This window comes from Ambystoma mexicanum, chromosome 4q, assembly GCF_040938575.1.
Source record: "Ambystoma mexicanum isolate Mex_15411 chromosome 4q, UKY_AmexF1_1, whole genome shotgun sequence".
NCBI classification, from domain to species: Eukaryota; Metazoa; Chordata; class Amphibia; order Caudata; family Ambystomatidae; genus Ambystoma; species Ambystoma mexicanum.
The window spans coordinates 1,264,389,344-1,264,414,107 of record NC_090928.1 but is presented as its reverse complement, the minus strand read 5'-3'; the positions used below and the strand labels follow the sequence as shown (position 1 = coordinate 1,264,414,107).

The 24,764-nt window shown below is 45.5% G+C and overlaps 1 protein-coding gene across 3 annotated transcripts in view; it reads left to right on the top strand.

Annotated features, from left to right (window-relative positions):
- Positions 1 to 24,764, top strand: part of TTBK1 (tau tubulin kinase 1) — a 1,457,642-nt gene that overhangs the window by 880,631 nt on the left and 552,247 nt on the right. For all 3 annotated transcript variants that reach the window (XM_069608875.1, XM_069608874.1, XM_069608876.1), the window contains one exon: positions 21,162 to 21,381. In XM_069608875.1, the coding sequence (XP_069464976.1) occupies positions 21,162 to 21,381 (220 nt within the window). The remainder of the gene's footprint in view (positions 1 to 21,161; positions 21,382 to 24,764) is intronic.

Below are 24,764 nucleotides of genomic sequence, written 5' to 3'. Positions count from 1 at the left end.
CAGTTGTGAAGGAGGGAGAGGAAGGACTCGGAATACAAGAATCACTATGAAGACAAGATTTCCTACTTCTGTTTCTCTGCATGAAGGTAGTGAGGTGCTGTTACTGGCATCATAAATAATTGAGGAGCCGGCACAGCAGAGTGGTGGAAGTGATCTTATGTGGGTCAGCATATGCAGTGTCCCTAATCACTTGATCAAAAGGACAGTTGGAACTGGGTGTAGAACTCTTGGAATCGTCCTCTGTTTTCCTCCCGGTAGCTCACTGCACTGACCTGAGGTGCCTGGTGAGATAGCCCTGGGAATCCCACTCTGATTTCCTCCTAGTAGCTCACCCCACTGAACTCAGGTACATGGTATGTTAGCTTACATGATCCCTAGAGACCTCCTCTGCTCTGGGATGGAGTCAGCACACTAACCCTATCACACACATTCGTAAGTAAAGGGATTCTAGAAGTCCTATGATTTTTATTTGTTTGTTTGTTTATTCATTTATTATGCGCACCAGACCCGAGGGTATCAGGGCGCAGTGGTTAGAGGATATGCAAAACTTAAGTTACAGTTACACAGTATGAACAATAGTCAAACAGGTACAAGCAAAGGGCAATAAAGACACTGGAGAGAATATACAGATACAGAACAAAGATGAAGTCCACAAGAACGGGTCTTAGAGATTGGTAGACTTGAGCCAGTTAATGTAACTGAGTCTAAAGTTTAGAAAGAGTTGATCTTCTCTGATTGGGGGTGCCAGTCAGTTCCAGACTTCGGCCGCTTTGATGGGGAAGCTGCAACCCACAACCTTGGAGAAGCCTATATCTAGGTATGATATGATATGGTATGATATTTTATTTGTATCGCGCTCGCACACAAGTGTTTCAGAGCGCGACAAGGCAAGGGAGGGGAAACAGGGGAGAAACAAAAACAACGATCTTACCAGGCCCAGTGACATAGAAAAAGTGCGGAGCAGAGGAGAGACAGATAAATAATAATAAAAACACATAAAATAAACAGGGGTAGTGCAGCCAACAGGTGGCAAGTGCTGTGCTTACGACAGCAGAACTGGGTAAGCCTGATAAGTGCATGAAAGAAGAAAAAGGAGGTGTGGGGGACAGATACAGTCCCAAGTGCAAGGGGTGGCCGGGAGGCAGTGCAGAAAGGGTGGCAAGGTGAGCAGGTACCTGGGTCCAGGGGACAGAGGGTGGCCAGGTGCTCAATGCCAAGATAGAGTAGATCAGCAAAGGAGAGGGGGAGCAAAGGCAGATGCAAAGAGCAAGGTCTTGAGGCGTTTCCTGAACCGGAGATGGTTCTCCTCAAGTTTTAGAGTGGCAGGGAGGCTGTTCCAGATGGAGGCCCCGCAAAGGACAGAGATCTACCCGCAGCTCGTTTCTTTGAAAAACGACTGACCCTGAGGGAGTTAGAGGTAGAGGAGCAAAGAGCTTGAGAGGGGAGGTATTTGCGGATGGATAGCTGAAGGTATTTTGGACCCAGGCCCCAGAAAGCCTTGTGGACAATGCATAGGGTTTTAAATGTAATCCTTGTATCCACTGGGAGCCAAGGGAGAGATTTCAGAGCTGGAGAGATACGATCCCAGGGCTTGAGGCCAAGGACAAGTCTTGCGGTCCTGTTCTGGATTAGTTGCAGAGGGCGGAGAGTAGATGCAGGTAGATTTAGAAAGAGGCTGTTACAATAGTCCAACCTAGAGAGAACCAGAGCTTGGAAGACAGTGAGCTTCTGGGGGAAGGAGAGGAAAGGAAGAGTACCTCTCAGGAGGTGCAGAAGGAAGTTTGACTTTTTAGAGACCTCAGAGATGTGGGCAGAGAAGGAAAGTGTGGAGTCAAAGATGACCCTGAGGTTCTTAGCCTCACAGGTGGGGATAGGAGAAGGGCCAAGCGAGGCAGGCCAGAGAGAGAAGGGAAAGGATGGAGAAGGTGTGCTGATGAGGAGGATCTCTGTCTTGCTGGCATTCAGACAAAGATAATGTGCGGCACACCTATCTTGAATTAGCCGTTGGGCAATTCAGAGATGAGAGAGCGAGAGGAGGTGGCCGAGTGCAGCCTGAAAATGAGTTGTGACGTCAGCGTAGCATTGGAAATTTGAGCATAGAATGGCAATGCAGTGGGCGAGAGTTGCCAAGTATTGGTTGAAAAGCCAGGGCGAGAGGTTGGGCCCCGGGGGAACACCACAGGTAGAGAGGAAGATAGAGGATAGGAAGGACCGCAGTTGGACCTGGGAGGGTCGATCAGAGAGGAAAGAGGTCATCCAGGCCAGAGCCTGATCAGTGATAACCAGGTTCTCACTGAGACGGTTTAGCAGGATGTTATGGTTGACTGTGTCAAAGGCAGAAGAGAGATAGAGTAGGATGAGGACAGAGGGAATGTTAGAGTCAAGGTTGAAGAGCAGATTTTCGCGGATGTTCAGGAGAGCGGTTTCCATGCTTCTGGCTGCTCTGAAACCACACTGGTGGTCATGGAGACAGCCAACAGAATCAGAAAGAAGGTTAAGCTGAGAGATGGCCAGCTTCTCAAGGATTTTCCCAGAAAGGGAGTAATGGAGATTGGGCGATAGTTAGCCAGACAGAAAGGAGCAGCTGTGGGTTTCTTGAGGAGAGGATGCACAAGGGAGTGTTTCAAAGAGGAGGGGAAGGCTCCTGAGACAAAGGAATGGTTGCAGAAATCAGCAAGGGCCAGAGCGAGGGTGTCAATGTGGTCCTTAATGGTTTTAGAGGAGCAGGGATGAACCTGTTTTGATGAGGCTTTCATAGATCGGACTTGTCTAGCGACCTCATCAGATGAGAAAAGAGGAAAGGAAGAGAAGGAGGGGGGGTGGTTAAAGGAGGGTTAGCAAGCACAGACTGAGGGGGAATAGGAGGGGGTGGGGAAGAGAGAGAGGACAAGATGTCCTTGGATTTTGAGATAAAGTGAGAGGCAAGGTCATTGCAGAGAGCTTGGGAGGTAAGGGGAGGGGAAGAGACTACAGCAGAGTTAGCAAGCTCCTTGCAGATTTTGAAGAGTACAACCGAGTTGTTAGATGCCACAGAGACACTGGCATGAATGTGGTCTCTCTTCTTGGTGAGGACAGAGAGTCGGTATTGCCTTTGGAGCAGGCAACAGGCCAGTTTGTCAGAAGATGAGCAAGAAGTCCTTCATTTCCTCTCAGGCGCCCTACACTTACGTTTAAGTGTAGCTAGGTCAGAGTCATACCAGGAATTACACTTGCCTTTGGACTTCAAGCTGATCCTCATGACAGAGGCAAGAGCATCAAGAGTAACAGAAATGGAAGAGTAGAGAAGGGAAAGGGTTGTGTGAGGCAATTAGTGTTGCTTTGTCTCGTAGGTCTGATAGATGTTCTTCTGTGTAATCTATCCATGAGATTGCTGGGGGCAGCGTTGTTCAATGCTTTATGTGTAAGAGCTGCAGTTTTTAGTTGGATTTTATTGTAGGTTGAGAGCCAGTTATTTTGGCACCTAATCGCAGATATATGTGATCTTCTGGCCACACCGAGGGCTGCTCTAAGGGCATTGTTTTGGAGGATTTGTATCCTGTGGATAATTGATTTGATGGCACCAATGTAGAGGGCGTTACAATAGTCTAGCCTAGAGAGTATAAGGGCTCTGGCCAGGATGATACAGTTGTCATCAGATAGAAAGGGTTTGCCAGTTCTGATGAGCTTACAAGTGAAAGCGGTGGCAGAGGCCATAGAGTTCACTTGTTTGGTGAAGGAGAGAGTGGAGTCGAGGTAGAAACCAAGGGTCTTTATCTCCTTGGCCACTTTAATGAGGTTACCATCAATCCTGACTTAGTTTCCTAAGGTTGGTGTGGGTACCCAGGATGATGAGCTTGGTTTTATCATCATTCAGGCATAGACCGTGGGTCGCCATCCATGCCTGGATGATGAGGTATACTTTATTCACCAAGTCCAAATCCCCCGAAAGTAGGAGGAGAATCCGAGTATCATCTGCGTAGTTAGTATAGGTGATACCCAGATTGTCCAGATCGTGGAAAAGGGGCTTGGTGAATATATTGTACACTGTGGGGGAGACACAGGAGCCCTGGGCCACTCCACACGTGATGGGGATAGGGTCTGCCGCTGCTGACGGGGAGAAGACCCTCATGGTCCTGTCACTCAAAAATGATTTGATTCAAGTTATAGCCTCTTTAGAGAAGTGGGCGGCTGAGTGTAGGTGGCTGAATAAGTGTCAGGGATGGCACTCTATTAAGAGTGGCACAGGACACCCAAAAAGGGTTTGGGTGGTTGTGCCTAAATAAAGTGGACAGAGAAGCACACACACAGCTGAAAGGAAAGAGAACGAAGAGTAGGCAAGAGTAGCAAGGAAAAGGTACAGAATGAATTCCCTCTTGGGGTGTATGCAGATATAGGAAAAGAGTATTCCACGAACCTTAGGAAATACTCAAGCCTTCTGCACAGTTTGCCATAACAGAGGCCCACGCTGTTTGCTCATGGCTTGGAACAGCAGCTATGGGTGTCTGTAATGTAGAAACGAGACAAGGGTAGGGGCAGAGGTTGACTGATGGGAACCAACAGACAAGCTCTGTACAAAAGGGTCTACAAACAGGACAAGAGAAGATACTTACAGACAAATCCAGGAAAAGGAGGTTGATAGCAAACTAGCAGAAGGAAATGAAGGGAAAGTCGTGTAACAGGATAGGATAGCAGAGGACAGTAAGGAACAAGGTTGAGAGCTCAGAGGAGCAGGAAAGCAATGAGCAAGCCCACAGGAGCAGGGCTGTAAGGTAGAGAGCCCAGAGGGAAAGGGCTTAGGGCAGCAGAGTAAAGCAGGCTGCACGGCAAGGAACCCAGAAGGACCGGGCAGCAAGGAGTGAGCCCTGAGGGGCAGGGCCGCTGACCGTAGAAGGTTGCAGAGGACTGTAGAGGGCTGCTAGGCCGAGAACCCAGCGGAAAAAGGTAGGTAGTAAGCAGCGGAGCGTGATCAGCTGCAAAGTAGGAAGCCCAGAGGACAAGGGCTGTAGGCAGCCGGAGTGAGGCAGGCTGCAGAGCAGGGGAGCCCAGAGGACAAGGGCTGAGACTGGAAAGCAGCAGAGCGTGATCAGCTGCAATGTAGAAAGCCCGGTAGGGCAAGGGCGGAGGCTGGAAGGCAGCAGAGCGTGATCGGCTGCAATGTGGAGAGCCCGGCAGGGCAAGGGCGGAGGCTGGAAGGCAGCAGAGCGTGATCGGCTGCAATGTGGAGAGCCTCGCAGGGCAAGGGCGGAGGCTGGAAGGCAGCAGAGCGTGATCGGCTGCAATGTGGAGAGCCCGGCAGGGCAAGGGCGGAGGCTGGAAGGCAGCAGAGCGTGATCGGCTGCAATGTGGAGAGCCTGGCAGGGCAAGGGCGGAGGCTGGAAGGCAGCAGAGCGTGATCAGCTGCAAGGCAGGAGCCTGGAAGAGCAGGGCTGAGACAGGGAACCCAAAAGGCTAGGGCTGTAGGCAGCAGGGTGTAGCAGACTGCAAGGCAGGAGCCCACCAGGGCACTGGAACAAAGAGCAGGTGAACTCAGGAAACAGTATACAAAGTTTGTAGCTCGAAGCAAATAAGGTGCCGGAAGGACAATCAATGCAAGAGACTGAGCTCTCGCAGGCAGCAGCCTTTATACTGCCCAGTCCAGCACAGAAGCAGGCTAATTGGTTGCACCTGGCTCAGCACACCTGCAGACAATCGGCCATCTCCCTCTCTGTTCCTGAGCTGGTGGAAGCAGAGCAAATCCCTAGGGCTTCTGGGGATTGTAGTTCTGATGAAAAAAAATAGGAATAGCCAGGAATGGATAGTTATAGACAAGTGCATTATGGTAAGTGTAGTTTTCTGGGAAAAATAAAAAGGCACCAAAGTCTTGCAAATGGGAAATAAAGTCCAAATAGTGAATAGCGGTTGATCCAGGAGTTTTCTGTAGATAAATGAATAACAATTTGTCCATATTGATTGCCAATGTATGCGCCCATGGCGCAGGCATGACAATAAGACCTTGTGGTCCACCAGGTCGAATGCAGCCGAGAGGTCAAACAGTAGAAGGAGGGCTGTTTTCCCTTTATCTCTTAGCTCATCGACTTGTGTCTTCAAGTCGATAAGGGCGGTCTCTGTTCCGTGTTGGGGCGGAAGCCTGATTGACGGGCTCCTAAGAGTTTGTGATGTTCCAGATATTGTTGGATTTGAAGTTAGGCAACCTTGTCCAAAATTTTTAACAGAAAAGGTACTGTCGTAATAGGACGATAGTTGGTAGGGATGAGTGGGTCAAGAGTTTGCTTTTTAAGTAGTAGGAGCACCCAAGATTGTTTAAGTTTGGTGGGGATGGTGCCAGATGCAAATGAGGCATTGATGAGTTTGGATATAAAAGGGGAGATATCTCTAGCAGCATCCTTTATAAACTGGGCTGGGCAGAGGAGGGCTTGAGCGAAAGAATGACTTTTTCTACCTCGAGAATGGAGATTCTTGTGAAGTTGAAACGGGCCAGAGAATCGGATAGTGTTTCTTTGATGGGGAGGTCAGGAGTGTTATTCAGGTAGGATGGCGACTTATGGAGGCTTTTTTTAAGGCTATTTTGTTTTGGAGGGTGGTGACTTTGTTGGAAAGTGCCTGTTGTATATCTGAGCACCAGGTTTTATCTTTAGTGCATATTTCGGGAGTAGGGATGGGAGACTCTAATTCCTTTAGGATGGTAAAGAGTTCCTTCATGCTAGAATTGGCGTTCGAGATCAGTTCATTGTAGGAATTACGTTTGGCCAAACAAATTTCCTTTTTATATTGTGATGAGATTTCAGTTAATTAATTTCACGGTTCCTCTTTAATTGTCTTAGGTTCCTAAACTGAGGGGTGAACCACTTGTTCAGGTGATTTTTGGATTTACTGGATCTATATTTAATTGGGGCAATAATGTCAAGTGAGGTTAGCATAATTTTGTTGTACTCATTAACAAGCGTTTCTGGATCTAGATTGTCGGCAAGCGAGTTAAGGGTGGGGAGAATGGAGGGGATCACTTTGTCTGCTGTGATGTTCTTTTTATTCCTTGTTGAGCAAGGTGGGGCAGTGGGAGTAACTAAAGCGATTTTTCTGGAGGTTGAAAGTGTAAAGGACAGGAGGAACTGGTCTGTCCAAAGTTGTGGGGAGATGGCGGTGATGTTAGCAGTGCAGTTGTAATCAGCCACCTAGTCCAGGGTCTCCCTTTGTTGTGAGTGGGTTCACTGATTTTTTGGGTTAGGACAAGTTCAGATAGGATGTTAGCGGTGGCTGTCGCATGTTTGTCTAGTGGATCATTAAAACCCAGGTTGAAGTCACCTAAAAGTAGTACTTAAGAGGTAGTTTTGATTGGAGAGTAAGGTGTAGATGTCCTCCTCAAACGTTTCAATTGGGCCCAGGGGTCTATAGATTAGGGGAATAGTAAGGGTCTGGGAGTTGATTAGAGGTAGCTTGACTGTGAGGGCTTCACAAGATTTGGTCGAGTGGGAGGGGGCAAATCTCATAAAGAGGCTAGATTTAGAGATAATGCCAATACCTCCACCTCACGTCTTATCTCTGTCCTGTCTAAATATTGAGTAGCCGTTGGGGACCGCTAGCGAAGCAATGGTCCTGCCGCTTCGTGCAGCCATGACTCGGTGACATAGCTCTCAACCATTTGTGTCACAAAGGCGGGTGAAAACACCCGATTTTATTTTTGGCGGGTGAGAGGCCCATTGAAATGAATGGGCATGCAGGAGGCTTGGCGGGTGAGTCAGCTGTTTAGAAGGCGGGTGACACCCGCCAAAAGCGTGTGAGTTGAGAGCTATGCGGTGATGTAAGTTGTCTGCCAGTATCAGATCAGAAATGTCTGCAGCATGAGCAACTAGGGACCTAGCGTTTATTAACCCTCCCTTGAGAGAGTGGACATTGGTAGGGGTAGTGGTTGGATCTACTTTTTTGGGATGGTCTGCAGTGTGGTGCTTTGTGGTGACATAAGGGCATGGTCTGGTGCTGGTGGGGTTAGCACAAGTCCTGTTTTGGCTGATGTGGAGGTTTGTTTTCTTGTTAGTCATGGGATCGGAGTCTAGAATTTCTGGTACTTGTAGTACACAGGTTACTTAGGAATGGGCTCATTGTGTAATAGCCTTAATAAGTATGGCTTATGTGTTTTCGGCTTAGCTGTTGTGAGCATGTAAAAATGTTTTTTGTGTACTTGCATTGCGGTTGCTGTGGGATTGTGGAAGCGTGGTGTGCCATTGCTCTATGTTAGATCTAGTACTCTAGAAGTAGTGTGTCCTTGAAGTGTGGCTGCTCTCCAAATGTGGCTTGGGTCTTTGCAGCTGGATTGTACTATATATGATTGCAGCAATGTCGTGCTTGCTTGCTAAAGCTCATTGCTATGAGGGTAGAATTGTGGTGCATTGCCCTTTCTTTTTAATATGCTTGCTGTGCGATTGTTAAAGTGGGTTCTGTGTCTTTGCAGTGTGGCTGCTATGGAATTGTAAAGGTTGGGTGTGTATCATGTAGGAGTATTGTTATTGAGTTACAGAAGGCTCATGTCCATTTGTACAGTGTGGTTACTGTAAAATAGTGGAATTGTATGGCACATCTATTTGCTGCATTGTTGTTGTTTGTGTGGCTGTGAGCATTTAGGTCCTTTGGTGTTTGTTCTTTCATTTTGGTACTCGCAGGATTGTTTAAGTGTGCAGTGTGATTACCATGGTACTGTGAAAATGTGATATGGGTCCTTGAAGGATATTTACTGTGGACGTGTTGTGTGTGTCTTAAAGTTTGATTGCTCTGGGATTGGAGGCATGTAGTGATCATCCTTGTCTTGTGCATTCTTCGAGTGTTGTTGCTGCTAGTGTGTAGACATGTGGTGGGAATTCTTCCTGTTTACCTGTTTACTGTTGGATTATATAATTGTCCCATGTGTCCTTGTACTATGTTACTGTGGAAATGTGGTGTTTCTCCAAGAAGTGTAATACCTGTGGGTTTGCTGAAGTGGGGTCTTTGTCTTTGCAGCTCGGTTGCAATGGGATTTTGAATGTATGATGCAAGTACTTCCAGTATTTTACTGTTATTGTACAAGTATTTTTTGTGTGTTTGTGTGTCCCTGTAGTGTGGGTACTGTTTAAGAGTGTATAAGTGAGGTGTACATCCTTGCTGTATGGTTGCTTGTAGTTTGTAAAAGTGTGTCAGCGCACTGTAGTTAATGTAGGATTGTAGAAGTGTGGGTGGTGCCCTTGCAGCCTAGTTTTTGTTGGATTTTGGAAACATGGTGGTGTGCATGTTTATATTATGGGTACTGTAGGAGTGCAGATGTATGGTGTGTGTTCTTTCAGTATGGCTGCTCTAGAATTTTAGGATTGTGATGTGTTTCTATTTAGTGTGGCGCTTGGCGTGGTATGCGCTGTTGTTGTGAGATTGCAATGGGGATATAGAAGTGGGGTGTGTGTTATTGCAGTGTTGTTACTGTGAGAGAATAGAAGTGTGGTGTGTGGATGTCCTTAGAGGGTGGGTGCTTTGGAGTTTGTAGCCTTGTTTTTTGGGTGTATTCAGATTTTAGCGATGTGACGTGTGCCCTCAACATATGGCTGTTTGGTATTGTATACTGTTTTGAGTAATTCCAATGGCATTATTATGGTACTGTGGAAGTGTGGTGTGGCTCCTTGCACTGTACTTGCAGGGTGGTTGTGCTATTGCATGCAGGGTGGTTACTGTTTGATTGCAGAAATGTGGTGTGTCTACTAATGCAGTGTTATTACTGTGGTATGGGAGAGGTGTTGTTTGTTTCCTTAACTGTCACTGCTTTTGGATTGTATGAATGTGGAATGTCCTTTTGTTGTTGGTTCTTTGATGTTGTACAAGTTCTCTATGTCTCCTTGCCGTAGTCGGTTGGTATTTTTGATGCTTGTGTGCCCATGCATTGTGGTTGCTTTGGATTTTGGAAAGGCAGAGGGATCAATAAATGACACTAAACCAATTTGGTCGTGTTTCTTGTGGTAAAATCAGAAAGAGACTTTGCTACTTTAAACAGTAATTTGCCTCGAAACAAAACAAGCAATAGGATTCAATTTGCAGTCTCCACTACCTTTAGGACCATAGTCCAGATTCTCTCCCTCTATTCCTAAATCTGAGTCTTCACTCTGCATGGGCACAACAGTCAGTCAGTCTTTGAAATTTTATAGTGATTCTATACTTTTCTTGATCTGGGCCTTTCTTGGCTGGCTCTTGATACATCGCAATACTGCATTGGTCCTTCCACACACTGCAACCGGTACTAATAAAGTAGAACCCTTTGGTCATCTAATGTAGATCATTCATCAGACTCTTCAGAAACAGTTGGACCCCTAGGTACTGTCACCATCCCCACTTAAGTAGACTTTTGATGGCTCCTCTAAATCCCCCCTTTGTATTTCTTAGTGTATTCTCCACTTTCTAATCCTTGGTGATTCTCCTCCTCTCTCCTCTCTTTCTTGATGCTCCTCCTTTCCGCCTGTTCATTGATGTTTCTCCTCCGCTTGTTCAATTTCTCTTCTCCTTCCCCTGGGTATTCCACCTCCTCTCTATCTCTTCTATCTCCCTCTCAGCACTCTCGCCTCACACCACTCTTTTGTTTGTCTTCCGAATCTTAACGTCAGCACTGCTGTTGGTCTCCCTCGCTCCCTTATATATTCCTCTCTAGATAGTACTTAGATCTTTTAGTGGACATGTTCGCTGTATGGTAATCAGCAGCAGGCTCTTTGATTTGTGGAGCCCTTATTGGACATGGACAACTGATTCTATATGTGACTGGCTCGGAGCCAGTCATGGCTCAGCACACCGAAGGTTTAAGAAGATGGTACCCCATATTGGTACCAGGCGACCTTGTCTTTACAGCGTTCCAACCCTGATGATGGTCACCACTGGGATACTACGCTTTGGCGCTTCTCCACTGGAGCACTCCCTTGTCTTGCTGCTGGGACCATGAGCTCCCCTTTGTGAATGCGGATATGCTTCAGGTTTCACTCAGTGAACCAGGGTCTTCCACCTGTTACCTAATGATGATTACCTTCTTCCTGAGGGAGTATGACCTCACAGAGTCCTGTGAGAAGGGGCTTCTAATCTGCACGTCTCATGCCCACCATGCCCCCACTCTTGTAAGCATGCTACCATTTGTGTTTAGGGACCATGGAGACAGTTCCTAGCAATTCTCCCAAATACATCATACGAGGCTAGGGATAAACTGGAGGGTATAATGTGATTAATATGGTATTGTAGAAGTGTGCTGTATATCCTTGCAATGTAACTCCTCGTGTATCTTGGAGGTATGTCTTGTGTCCTTGAAGGGTGATTGCCCGATCTTTGAGCCGGGACTGCTGCTTGAAGTTGACTCACTTGCGAAAACGCCACAATATTGTTTCATTCTATTTTAACTTCATTTTAATTTGATTCCGGACCTATTTTAAAAAAATACCTTTTAACATTGAAACTGTGCTTAAAACTCCTTAGGTGTATGGCCTAATTAGGGGAACATTATTGTAAAGAAATTCTTGCAGCGTTGTACTTGTAGAAGCCTACTTTGAACAAGGAGGACTTGCAAGCATGAGTCATGCTACTCCTGCACTTCAATCCTGTGAAAACCAGAAGATGTTCACTGCCTAGACCCTGATGATTCTTTACTCAGGTGGCCAGGGCATGGCCATCACCTCTGGACCCAGACCCTGGGGGTGGACAAGGGCGGGAGGATCGCCTGGATGAGGGGTCCTCGGGTAGTGGGGGAGTAACGCCCGATGGCGAGACATGGTGTCCCCCCTTTCCAAATACCTCTGTCCTTTCCTATTTTATAGGATATTGCAACTTCCCAGATCCCCCCCCTTTCCAACACAAACACTGAGCCGAGGAAGAGGAGGTCTGAGGCTGAAAGGAGTACCACCCATGCAATATATTGGACATGTCCCACTAATAATATCAGGCAGCGTCTGATACACCATTAGCTCTCCCCGCATGGTTAAAAGGTGGAACACTGAGACACACTCTGAGCAAGACGATGCACGAGAAGGAGCAGTTCTTCCAGGGAGACAGTGAACCAGGCGGAGCAGAGCGACAGAACGAGGGACGGAACCGAGGGACGGAACCGAGGGACGGAGAAGCCTTGGACACCCCGGCGAGAGATTGTTACCTCCGAAGGGCCTTGAAGGTTGCGCAAGGAAGCCAAGCTAGATAGAGACAAACTGCTTTTGTGTTTCAAAGATACCAGCCACCCTCCTGGGTGAACGACAGAGTTGGGGAGGTGCAGCAGCAGTTGTGGTATTAGCCTTGACTTCAGGATCAAAGCCGCGAAAGACGAAAATGAATTAACACAGCCAGTGAGTTGATGAAAGCAATGAAAGTCTGGTCTGTGTTAAATGTAACTTCACGGCAACACAGCCAGTGAGAAAATGAATTAACACAGCCAGTGAGTTGATGAAAGCAATGAAAGTCTTGTCTGTGTTAAATGTAACTTCACGGCAACAGTATCTGATGAATGAAGGTTGCATGTGTGCCGATAAGACGTGAGAGAAAGCAAAGCATTGTGATGTATCTTGGTGTGGTAAAGACACGGGCAGTAAACTCAGGAACCACACCAGAGCCAGGATTATAAAAAGGTAAAGTCTTCTTTATTGTTCCAGTTACAGTGGGAAAGTAAGATAGGAGGTAAGGGGATGTGCTTCTGCTTCCCTTGGCTCTCTCCCTGCCAGACCCTCAACTGTCCTTTCCTGGAACCCTTACACTCACCCGATTCCAGTCCTCGCACCAACATTCCAAGCTCCACTGCTCACTCACATAGACACACAGCAACCATAGTAGATGTTATGCTAGGATACTACAACATCCCCTTCCTTTGATAAAAAGGAAAAAGTATAACCATCCATCTGTATAAATGCAATATACCCTCGAGGAACATTTTCACCTTTTGTCCTGGTCTGCCCCCCAGGACCTCAGGGCTGCCACCCCCAAAGCACAACCTGCTCTCTCTGAGCAAACAACATCTAACTCACCTAAACAATCAGTACAAAACCTCTTCTCCTTCTGTAAGGGCCTGCCATGCCCAAACCCTGGACCTGCCACGTCCCGGCACAACCTCACCCTAATACAGGACACTCCCGTCGCTGTAAAACAAGTAACTAACTACATCCAACATCCTATGAAATTAATCAAAAACAAAACACATGGAGAATAACTAAGGTCTGATTTTCGCTAACCTTGGTTGTAACCTTCCTAGACACTATCAACATCACCACCTCTCTCCTCACATATAACAGAAAAGAAAATTTTAGGATTGCCACTCACAACACAAAGATCACAAAACACGACACACCACAAAAGGCGTGGTGCGTAAAGAGTGCACAGCCACTAACGTGCAGACAAACCATCTGCCCAAAGCACCATAAAATGTACAAAATGTGGCACCTGCTGAAAGTTCCCGCTACAACAACAAAAACCCAGTGCAAACACAACAAGGATGGAAAAATGTATTGCTTATCCGAATGACAAAATTGTATAAAAATGTACAACTCATCAACCATGTAATAAACAGTTCTAAAAAACTGTCCAATACATTGTGTCCCCATGACACCAAAACTAAACTCAACTGTCTGTGTGCCCAACTCAAAATAACTACAGCCTAACTAGGCATTAACAGGAACAACGTCCTACATTAACTGCATTACCTGGCACCACAGACTTTAGAGGTCTAACTAATTACTCCTAAACTGACACTATAACCCCCTACAGGAGACAAAAGCGGAAACACTAACCGCATACTACCAAGATTGTGTAGAGCCCACTCCTACAACTTCACACGTACTACTTACGCCTCATAGTCTCCTACTATAGTGTCATACTATAGGAACTTTCTGTCCCCTTATAGTCTCCTACTATAGTGTCCTACTATAGGAACTTTCTGTCCTACCTCCACAAAACGCCACAAAACACAACTCAGTTGCGTTAAACCTCCAATCACTGGTTACTCTAGGGTTTCCACAAGGCATCACACCTGGCCAGCACGCGAACCTCACCCTCTACTACATGCGTGCTACCTCTCACACGCTATCTCCTCCTAAAGTACGTACTCACAATTGCATCCACTCATTACAATCTCACTTACTTAAAACGTGTTATCTCTCACATGCTTACCCTTACACACGCATCTCACAACACACCTCAGTTGCATACTCTCAATGCACTCTCACATCCAGATACATACTACCAATGCAACTTCAACTCACATGCAAATTCACTACATTGCATTAAACATCACACATGCACACCATTTTATATGCCCACTAACGCATACTAAAGGGATGATTGACACTAACAGACATGGTGTTGATCAGGCACCATTCTGGAAGTGTGTCACCTTAGACATCAAATTTTTGTTTTGAAACAATCCCTTATTTGTGTAATCATCAATAATAAAAAAAAACATTTTTCCTGTAATTGCATTATAAATTCTTTGGACATTAACATCATTAAAGAAAATATGGCATCATATAAAAACTTTGCTGTAATCAATTTCACTACGACTCTGTGCATGTTCATCATTTTAAACTTAAAATATCGTGTCCCCTTTCAATTTCATAAAAGCACATGAAATGTCTGTGGCACATCAAAAATCCTGTGCATTATACTCATTTCATTATCAATGCTGTCATGCGTTATTAAATTCCAATTAACTCCAATATATATATTTACTCTGTCACTCCAGCACTCATCTCGACCACGCGACATGCACCATGTCACTCCCAGCATTCACATTCAGGAACAATTTCCCTTTGCTGCAATTTACATATAGAATGCAACAATGTCCATACAACAAAGACACGATTCCCATTCATACTCTGAACATTAAACAATAACCGTTGCCTTGCCATGACTGTCTTTACCGACACTGAACAAATATAACTTCAAACCTTTATCTCTCAGTGCGATGACGAAAGAAGAATAAAAAACAAACAAATGCATCACTGAACCGTGCCACTGTGTCTCTGATAATCAAATGTCAAAAACACAAACAAACGCCTTGCGAAAGTCAGCACCATCTCACCCGCTAGTAAATAGAAATTTCAATCCTGATGCCTCAATGTAGTTTTCAATCCTGATAACTCGATGTAGCACCCTCCTCGAAATATTATTATTTTTTTTTTTTAAACTGCAGCCTTTACGGTCTCGCTTAAATCCTTTTTTTTTTGCATCTCTCACCAAATATTCGAGCCATTCCCGCAGCTGATGCTTGAACTGCAGCAACCCAAATCATGTCACTCTCCATTAACATGACTACGGGCACAAACAAAGTAAACCTTCTTCCAACTCAGCTTGAAGTACTTGACAACAAACGCCCACTATTCCATGAACGTAATCATGCTGACGCCCACCACAAGGACCTCTCTTCTAACGTCCTTCATCTTCGCACGGCAGCCACAGAGCTTCAATCAGGAAACAAAGGCGCAGGGCATTTTCAGTGTGTTCCAGCCCAACGGCAGCGGCTGGAACACAGGAGGACACTATTGGGCGTGCGCCACCCAAGGTCCTACAGGCACCCTCCAAACTGCCCAATTTTCGCCTTTTTCATGGCCCAAATTTTGCCCAGCATAATCTCAGCATTCACCACAGTACTTTCAACAGCGAGGCTGCAATAACTTCAAATAGCTGCATTTTTTTTTCTTCACAAATCAGTGCACGTTCACGATTTCAATCGCTGGTTAACTCCTCATAAGTACTAATGCCAGCATAGTGTACGCTTCTCCAGGCTGCCTGCAAGGATGCTCAGCTCCATCACATGGAGTATCTACATGCTCCAGCCTCCGGTACATTTTCTAGGACTCTGTTCTTCACCTGGAGAGACATCACCTCAGAGGCCTCACTTCTCCATGACTTTTGATATCTATCTCCATTACTTATCAGACTCCCACCTCCCTTCAGGTTCTTTACTCCTCGTCGCCAAATGATGTATCTTGGTGTGGTAAAGACACAGGCAGGAAACTCAGGAACCACACCAGAGCCAGGATTATAAAAAGGTAAAGTCTTCTTTATTGTTCCAGTTACAGTGGGAAAGTAAGACAGGACATAAGGTGATGTGCTTCTGCTTCCCTTTGCTCTCTCCCTGCCAGTCCCTCAACTGTCCTTTCCCGGAACTCTTACACTCAACCCATTCCAGGCCTCGCACCAACATTCCAAGCTCCACTGCTCACTCACATAGACACACAGCAACCATAGTAGATGTTATGCTAGGATACTACACATTGTAAAGAACTGTAAATTAAAGATACAAAGTAACAGAGTGGTCCGGCGAAAGAAGATTGCCCATTTGAAAGTCTCTGTGAAATGTCTGATGCCGTTGAAGCGGGGGGAAGAGAAAGAAACTGAGATGCAAGATTTGAACTGTTAGGTTTGATCCCAGCAAAGTGAAACCTGGGTGTGATAAATGTCTTTGAACTGTTAGGTTTAATCCCAGCAGAGGGAAACCTGGATGAGAGACATCATTGAACTTTGAAATAGGTACTGTGCTCGAAACTACATTTACCAAGAGGCCTTAGTGTAGGAGAGAAAAAGTGACGTTTGAGGAAAGAAGGTCGAAGTGGTCATGCAGAGGTAAGAGCAGAAGCCTTGCAGTTTCAAAAGTCTTCGACAGCAGAAGAAAAGTGAAAGGAGGCTTGAGCCCGATGGAGGGAAGTCTATGAAGGTGTGATTGGAGCTTGGGAAAGGAACCCCCACACATTGTGATGGAAAGGTTTGAGCCCTGCGGAGGGAAACCTGTACTGAATTGTGGTAACCAGAAGGAAACAAACTTTTGTTGAACTGTATTATAAGCTAAAAGGTAACCTGGGCTGGAGTGAGAGAAAGCCGAGGTCCAACAGATAAACTAGTGACTTTTTGTGGAAGGCTAAGTGGGCCCTAGTCCATGAAACAAACTGTATCCTTGTGTCCGAAGCCATAGTGTGTTGCAAGGTCCAAGTGTGCCACCTACAAAACATGGGTAAGGGAATTTACTCAGCCATACTGACATTTCTTTTGAACACTGATTTTCCTTTTTGCATTACACATTCCCTTTATTTATTGTATTAGAACGAGGGCAGGCATTAGGTTTATTAGTATAGGCCATTTTATTTTGACTAAGGACTGACTAGGACTGTATTTCCTTTTAGTTTGATGCTCAAGAATATCCCATCTTAGTTATAGGGCAATATAGGAAGTTTCCAGCCCATTTTAAACCATCAATAAAGGTTTTGAAACTTGCAGCTCTTGTGTCAGTGTCTACTTGTGATAACATGCCTCCCTCATAAATGCCTGTTTGGCCAGTTCGGACTGTTCGACAGTCGACGCGACCATCTGTGGAGCAGATATTAAAGTAACAGTAACACTGCGAGATTTTAAGTGTTAGTCATTTTATATTGACAAATCTAGCTACAGCCCATAGCTTTGCTACATTATATTCCACAATACTTGTTATACCCAGTAGTTATGTATACTCGTGAGTTTCTGTTGAGACTGTGGGACTCATTGGGCTTCATTAACCTTTGTACCCTGAATAAAATTAGACAGCTGGGCATCTATAAACCTAGGGAAACAGTATTTTCAACTAAAGCTGTTACTGGCTTTAACCATAACCCAGGTCTGCAAGTAGCATTCATTAATTAATGCTAAGTCAGCTGTAAAGGATGCAGTGGCACTGAACGATTTGATTATTGCATGCAATCTAAATTGCATGTTTATAACAGAAACATTGTGTTTGGCAAATTCTGTGTCACATTTTCATTTAGTTGTTCTGACAGGCTTCTTGATAAAATTGGAAAATTGCAAGTCTAAAAAAAGGGGCGGGGTTGCTATTATTTGTAGATCAGTACTCACAATATCTCATTTTCAGGGTTTACAACGGGAAGAGTCATCCCAGAGTCTTGTCTGTCCCTTATCTACCTCAGCAAATTAGTCTATGCGGATACTCTTGTGGCATTGACCGCTAGGTTCCACTGGCCTTTTCTTTGAGAAACTAGAATCGTATCTGGGCTCGGAAGACTTGCAATGTTCTAGACTTATGTTCTAGACTTATGATCCTAGGTGATTTTAACATCTGATGTAACGTTCCTGAAAATTCAGACTGGTTAAAGTTGAGTGAAATATTGGTGGCTGATGATTTATCACTATTAACCGCAATAGCCTCCCATAACTTAGGACGTTGTTTGGACCTAGTGGGATGAACATAATTGATCGGGAGATTATGGCATTGATATGGTCTGACCATTTGTCTGTGTTTTTATTGTTACTACTGATCATGTGGGTTTGTCTAAAGCCATCTCTACAAATGGCACTATCTGTTATAGCAAGAAAGACCTTGACACTATTACATGATCTCAGTTTACTGCAGATCTAAAACCTTTTTTTTCGGATACCAACTGTGAAAAATACTATCAAACCAACATGACATATTTGAAGAACTGTTGTGATATAAGGGCACCTTTGAAAGTAAAGAAAGCAAAGTAAAAATCTGAAAAATACCTGGTTTTCAGATTCTTTGTAAGATTAAAAACAAATGTACCGTAAGAAAGAGAAAATCTGACGCAAAACCAAAGATATCTCTGCCTGCTGAAATGCCAGACTGGCATTAGCGACCTATAAACAGGCAAACTCAAAAACAAATCGATTCTTCAAAAATCGATCTAAGGAGCTTTTTGACATTATTAAGAACTTAACATCACCTGAATGTGCCTCATTCAGGCTGTATCCTCCTTGCATTTTGCCAAATTAGTTTAACGCTTTTTTATGACACGGTTAACTCTATTTGTTTGAATTTTGACTCACAAATAATGAATGCACCAACTGCAATATGAGGAGTCAGGATTCCTCAATAATATCTACTCCCTTATTGTCAAGTTTTTATTTCTCACTTGTAAACTCAGAAGATATCGAAATCCCGATTGAAAAACTTAAACCAAAGAATAATGACTATGATCCTATTCCGGGCCTATCTTGCAGTCCAACATGCCCTGTCGCTAAAACATTTCTTGACAGATTTTATGAATGCAGCATTAGTACAGGTTAATGTACCCCAAGAACTAAAAAATAATTTCTTACACTACCTTTTCAAAAAACAACATTGGATCATCAGGTGTTTGATAATTATTGTCCAATTTCTGACCTGCCATGGCCTTCAAAGAGCATGGAAAAAGTTGTCATCAGACAGCTGCAGAGCTATCTGAAAGTAAATTCTATTCTTGACAACTTCCAGTCCGGTTTTTGACCCTGTCATGGGACTGAGACTGTTGTGGTGGCTGTGTCAGATGACACCTTGAGGGCTGCTGATGAAGATGATATGAGCATGTTGATCTTGCTCGATTTATCAGCTGCCTTCGACACAGTTGATTCAGGACAACTACTGACCAGGCTTTCGAAGGTTATTCATGTCTCAGAGGATGCATTGAATTGGTTTTCCTCCTTTTTGGAAGATCGGACACAAGCAGTTCAACTTGGAGGCTTGAAAAAAAGGGGGAGTGGAAACCTTTACTGTGCGCCAACTTCATTTTTCATTGAATAAGAAGTTAAATGATCCAATTGTTGGTTCTTCAGTTAGAAATTAGACAAGACACCTGTTGCCGGTTTGAGGTTTCTTTAATCCAAAGCCGGAATTTTTTGTCAACTGAAAGTGTGCCCGCGACTCATGTTTCACTGTCATTATGTAGCTGACAGATCTTCAGGAGGGATAAGCCTTTCCTTTGGCTTTAACTTACAAAAAAATAATGTGCTTTTGAAAATGTTGGACACTGTTTGGTAAGCGTGTTGGTATCTGAGATTCTTCTATTTAATTATAACTGGTAAGAGGATTGCCTTTAGCCCGTTGGTTGGTGTGCCTGAAAGAAGATTCCTGTTATTTGGTGAAAGAGCAGGGTCACTGCATGATAACCTGATAAACCTGGAGGCTTTTATTCTGTTAGCCTCCCTGTTTTGTGTGGAGTGCCCTAGGGGTTGTCTTTTCCCTCCAATACTGTTCAGTATCTACCTTAGACCATTAATGGACATCCTTTCAAGGTTTGAATTGAACTTCCACTCTTACGCGGTTGATACTCAAATTCATGTAAGATTAAAATCTACACCAGAAGCCATAGAACCCATTCTAGCCTGTGCTAATGCAATAAAAAACTGGATTCTTGAGAGTAAGCTCCAAACTAACCAAATCTGAGGTTATAGTGTTTGGCCGATAAGATCTATTAAGACACTTCCATATCACTACTCCCTGTGCAGCCATTTTTGATGCAGCCACCACCTTCTCGTGCGAAATAAAAAAAATTAGGCTGCATATGGCAGGCATCTATAGCCTGTAATGCCCATGTCTCAGAAGTTGTGAAATCAGTTTTTTATCAACTCATGCTTCTAAACCCTATTTTGCCATTCATTTATGCATCGAACCGGTCGGTGGTCGTGGGGACAATGGTACACTTCAGACTTGACTATTGCAGCACGCTGCCTCTGGGAGCACCAGAGAGCCAGTTACATCGACTTCAGGTGGCCCAGAATGCCACTGTCAGACTGGTATATAACCTGCCAAAAAAGGTATCCATCTCTATGTACCGATGGAAGCTGTACTGGCTGCCCGTTCGGAAATTAGTTTGATTCAGAGAACTATGCCTAATACATAAGTGTATTCAGGGATTGCCACCCAGCTATTTGATTTTGAAAATCAAGCTCTTTCAGCCATCTCGCTTGCTACGGTCAACGGGGCCAAAATATGCTGGTTGTCCCCCTTTCTCGTTTTGTCACTTGGGGCGATTGATGTTTCTTTATCAGGTGTTCCTGTATCTGGAATGCACTTCCAGAAGAATTGCAGACTATGTCATCTGTTGTTTTTTTCTGGAAAAATGTAAAGTCTTACTTGTTTCAATGATTTTCCTCACTTGTGGTAATGGTTATAAGAATTGAACATTTGCGCCTCAATTAAGGGTCTCTGCTTGGTTCCGAAAGAATATGCGCGTTATGAATTCCAAATCAAATCAAATCATTGCTTTGGAATATAGAAGTGTGGTGTGTGTCCTTGTATTCTGGTTCTTGGAGATGATGTAAAAATTAATACAGCATATTGCTTTTGCTTTGTGATCATTGGTCTTGTAGAGAGAACTTCACATTTTATTTTGATGGTAAAGCATATCATGCCATGTTGTTATGAATTGTGGGTAGCCTATCCTTAATCTTTTCATGTTTTTCCTCCTCAGAGTGGTGAATGTGACTCCGGTACCTGGAGACATGCTGCGTGAGAACACAGAGGATGTCCTCCAGGGCGAGCACCTCAGCGACCAGGAGAATGCACCACCTGTTCTGTCTGGGAGGCCCCCGGAGAGCCTTGGTCAAGCCCCCAACATTGGTTTCAACGACACAGATGTATGGGAGGAAACAGATGTGAACCGCAACAAACTCAGAATCAGCATTAGCAAAGTAATGTGTTGCAACCAAGGGTTGGGGTTCTATGATCTCTGGTGCCTAATGGTGTGTTGACCCCAGACTGAAGCATGCATGTTGTGTGCTTCTTCGGTGTCCGAGGCATATAATTCTCCAACATTGGATCTTTCATAAATTCACATGCTAGATTATCTGTTGTCATCCGGCTGAGAAGCCTCAGTAAACCATAAGTGAATAGCATTACGAAATACATGTTTAACTTGCAGCCTTTTAACCTCATTATGGTCCTGTGATACTTTTTCCTTCCCCCCAAAGAGGTAGAGTGGCTGAGGCTCCACCTCTGGGAGCCATGTTAGATTCTTTCACTGCACCTTGTCCTTGGTAGTCCTTGAGCATAGTTCCTGATAGTTAACATTTTTTTCCATCTGTGGGTGGCTTCCAGTGGCTGGAAGGATTAAGTTCACAACCCTCTGCATTGTCCACAAGGCCGCCTGGGGCCTCAGGCCTCATCTCTCTTCCTAAATATCTTCCTTCTCGAGCTCTTCGCTCATTTGCCTCCAACTCCCTCAGGCTCAGTCGCTTCTCGAAGCAACAAGTTGGTGGTAGATCTCTTTCCTCATCTGGGGCCTCCCTCTGAAACAGACTCCCTGCCTCCCTGAAACTTGAGGAGAACCATCTGCGGTTCCAGGAGCACCTGAAAACCTCCCTCTTTGCATCTGATTTCTCTCCTCCTCTCCCCTGCTGAATTTCTGGCTAACCTGTACTGGTTACCTGGCCGCCCTCTGATCTCGGGCCGAGGTCCCCTCCCCCACCAGTTACACACATGCACTGCCTCCCTGGCAACCCCCGCACTTGGGGACTGTTTCTGTATCCCTACAGTCCCCCACCAGCACTTGCCACCTCCTGATGTCTGCACGTACCCCAGCATTTGTCACCAGCTGGCCCTATCTCTGATTGTTATTTATTCTATTACCTCATGTACTGCACTGGCCCCTTCCCACCTCCCACTCTGCACTTTTCCTCTTCCCCTTCCCCTGCACTTGCGCGATCAGAATGATACCTGGCCTAGTATGATCGCTGTCTTGTCTTCCCTCCGCCCCCCCACCCTTGTCGCGTTGCGCCTTGAAACACTTGTGTATAGGCGCGTTATAAATACCATATCATATCATATATATTTATAAGTTACCTTTTGGATTTCAAACTACAATTTGGCTTTCCTGCTCTGTACATCCTGCTGTATGTGCTGTGTCTTTGGAGGTTGTTCTTTCTTCTTTGTACCCCCTTCCAGCCAGCCTTCACACCTCATAACTGACAAGGAGAGTGGGGTTGAGTAACTTAAAGCATGGTGGTCCATTTTGAAAGAGCATGCTGCTTGTTGGAAGATAAATGTATATCGGAAAGATCCAACATTTATTCTTTGCAACATCATAACATGCCTGACCATTACAAGTTCTGCAAGTAAATGTCAACGAAGTCTCTCATTGATAGATGGCGTCAACTACCTTTTTTCTGGCAAACTCTCCAGCCTTCTCTTCAATCTGTGAAGACTGCTTCTGCTTTCCCCACCAGAGACCAGGCTAAGGACAGAGAGGCTCCTCTCAAGGGACAGGCTCTCTGAGGACAGAACACCTCCTTCCAAGAAGACGAAATCAGTGCCATCCGGGGTGCAATACATTTTTGGTGAGGTTTTCCTTGCCCGTTTGGCCATCGAAGAGGCTTGATCATTATTAAGACATCCCTTCAATGTCTGGATAGGACTTGTCAATGGAACAGTTATCCATGAGGAATGTGTCGATGCAATCACTGTATACGAGGGACAACCCTGCCACTGTTCCGTCAGTGTCCCCTGAGAAAGAGGGTTGAAAATTGGCACTAAAATCTCAACATTGGGATCAGTGAAAGTAAGAAGAGCAGCCAGTGCACTGGCCATCACTAGTAAATACAAAACAGAAATATGGCACAAGATATTGCTGCTTCTACTGCAGCTGCCAGAGGACAAACTTCCATTTGGTTGGATTTGAAGACCTTCTTCCCCTCAAACCATCGGTCTTCAGTTACTATCCAAATATTTCATACACAAACAGCAACACCAGAACAGCTCTATTTTTAAAGGAAGCTCATCATATTTGGACTTTGGCAATCAGCATCAGATTTCTTTAAGGGCCAAGCTACTGCTCAGAGCTGATAATTCCCAGGCAGACAAGTTCAGCCGCGCATTCAGTTTCTCACTAATAGGAGCTGCATGACAAACACATATCCTACATCTTCAACAAGTGGTGGGATCCACAGGAGGACTTGTTTTCCACCATAGAAAACAAAACATTGAGGTTTCATCAGCAGGGGTCGATTGCAGTTACCTTCTCAGCGGTCTGGGAGGGGAGGTTCCTCCAGGCTTTCCTGCCTCTCCTTATGCTCCTGCGAGTCCGGTCAAAGCTTTGATGCACACCATGCAGGATTATCCTGATTCTCCAGCATGGGGTCTGGCATGGATTCACATGCTCATGAATATTCCCCGTCGTCAGGCTGGGAATCCTCGGTAAAGAAAAAACCAGTATCAGTTTCGTTTCTGATCTGTCTTTCGTAGTAATAACCAATCACTGGTCTCTGCGTCATACTGACCACAGCCAATGACTGCCCTCTACCTAAGCACCGCCTCTGGCAGCCATCTTCAGATTTTTACCGCACGTTCATGTGTTGGGATCCTCGTGCTATTGCTCTCGAGGGTTAGTGCTATTTTTTCGCGCTTTTCACAAAAAAACTTCGATTCTTTCGGTCAAAAGAGCCTCAAGCTCCACCGATCCTACATCCGATCAACGGGGACCCGTGTCGGATTCATCTGTGCCCCTCAAGGGTGAAGATTTCGTCGAGCTACACTTCGGAGGACTCCAGAAGCTTCTCAGGCCCGGTCTCGGAGATGGCCCAGGAGAAGGGAAGCTCGACGCCCGGAAAGCTGTTCAGGGTCTGCCCTGGATGCCAGCTGCAGAACGTCTTCAAGGAGGACGAACACTCTTTCTGCCTTTACTGCCTTCATGAGGACAAGACGCACGTGGAGAAGGACTGTGCGTTTTGCGGCAACATGTCGGAACGGACCATGAAGGACCGCCATCAACGTCTCGCCAACTGGCTGGAGGGTAAGAGCCCGTCTGGCGAGAAGAAGAAGAAATCCGAGCGGTCTTCTAAGACCTTTGAGGGCGCCCCGGCGACGGGGGCCCAACATAAGGCCAAGCACCGCGAGTCCGCTGGCACCGGGAGCGCCGAACGGTCGGGCTCTACGGGCGCCAGGCAGGGCGCACCATCCCCGGCACCATCAACCACGAGCCAACGCTCTGGGTCGGGTAAGAGGAAGGCCGAGCACCCGGCGAAGCTCCTGGAGAGGCCCCGGTCGAGCTCTAAGGCAGAGGAGGAGCGTGGCAGTGCCC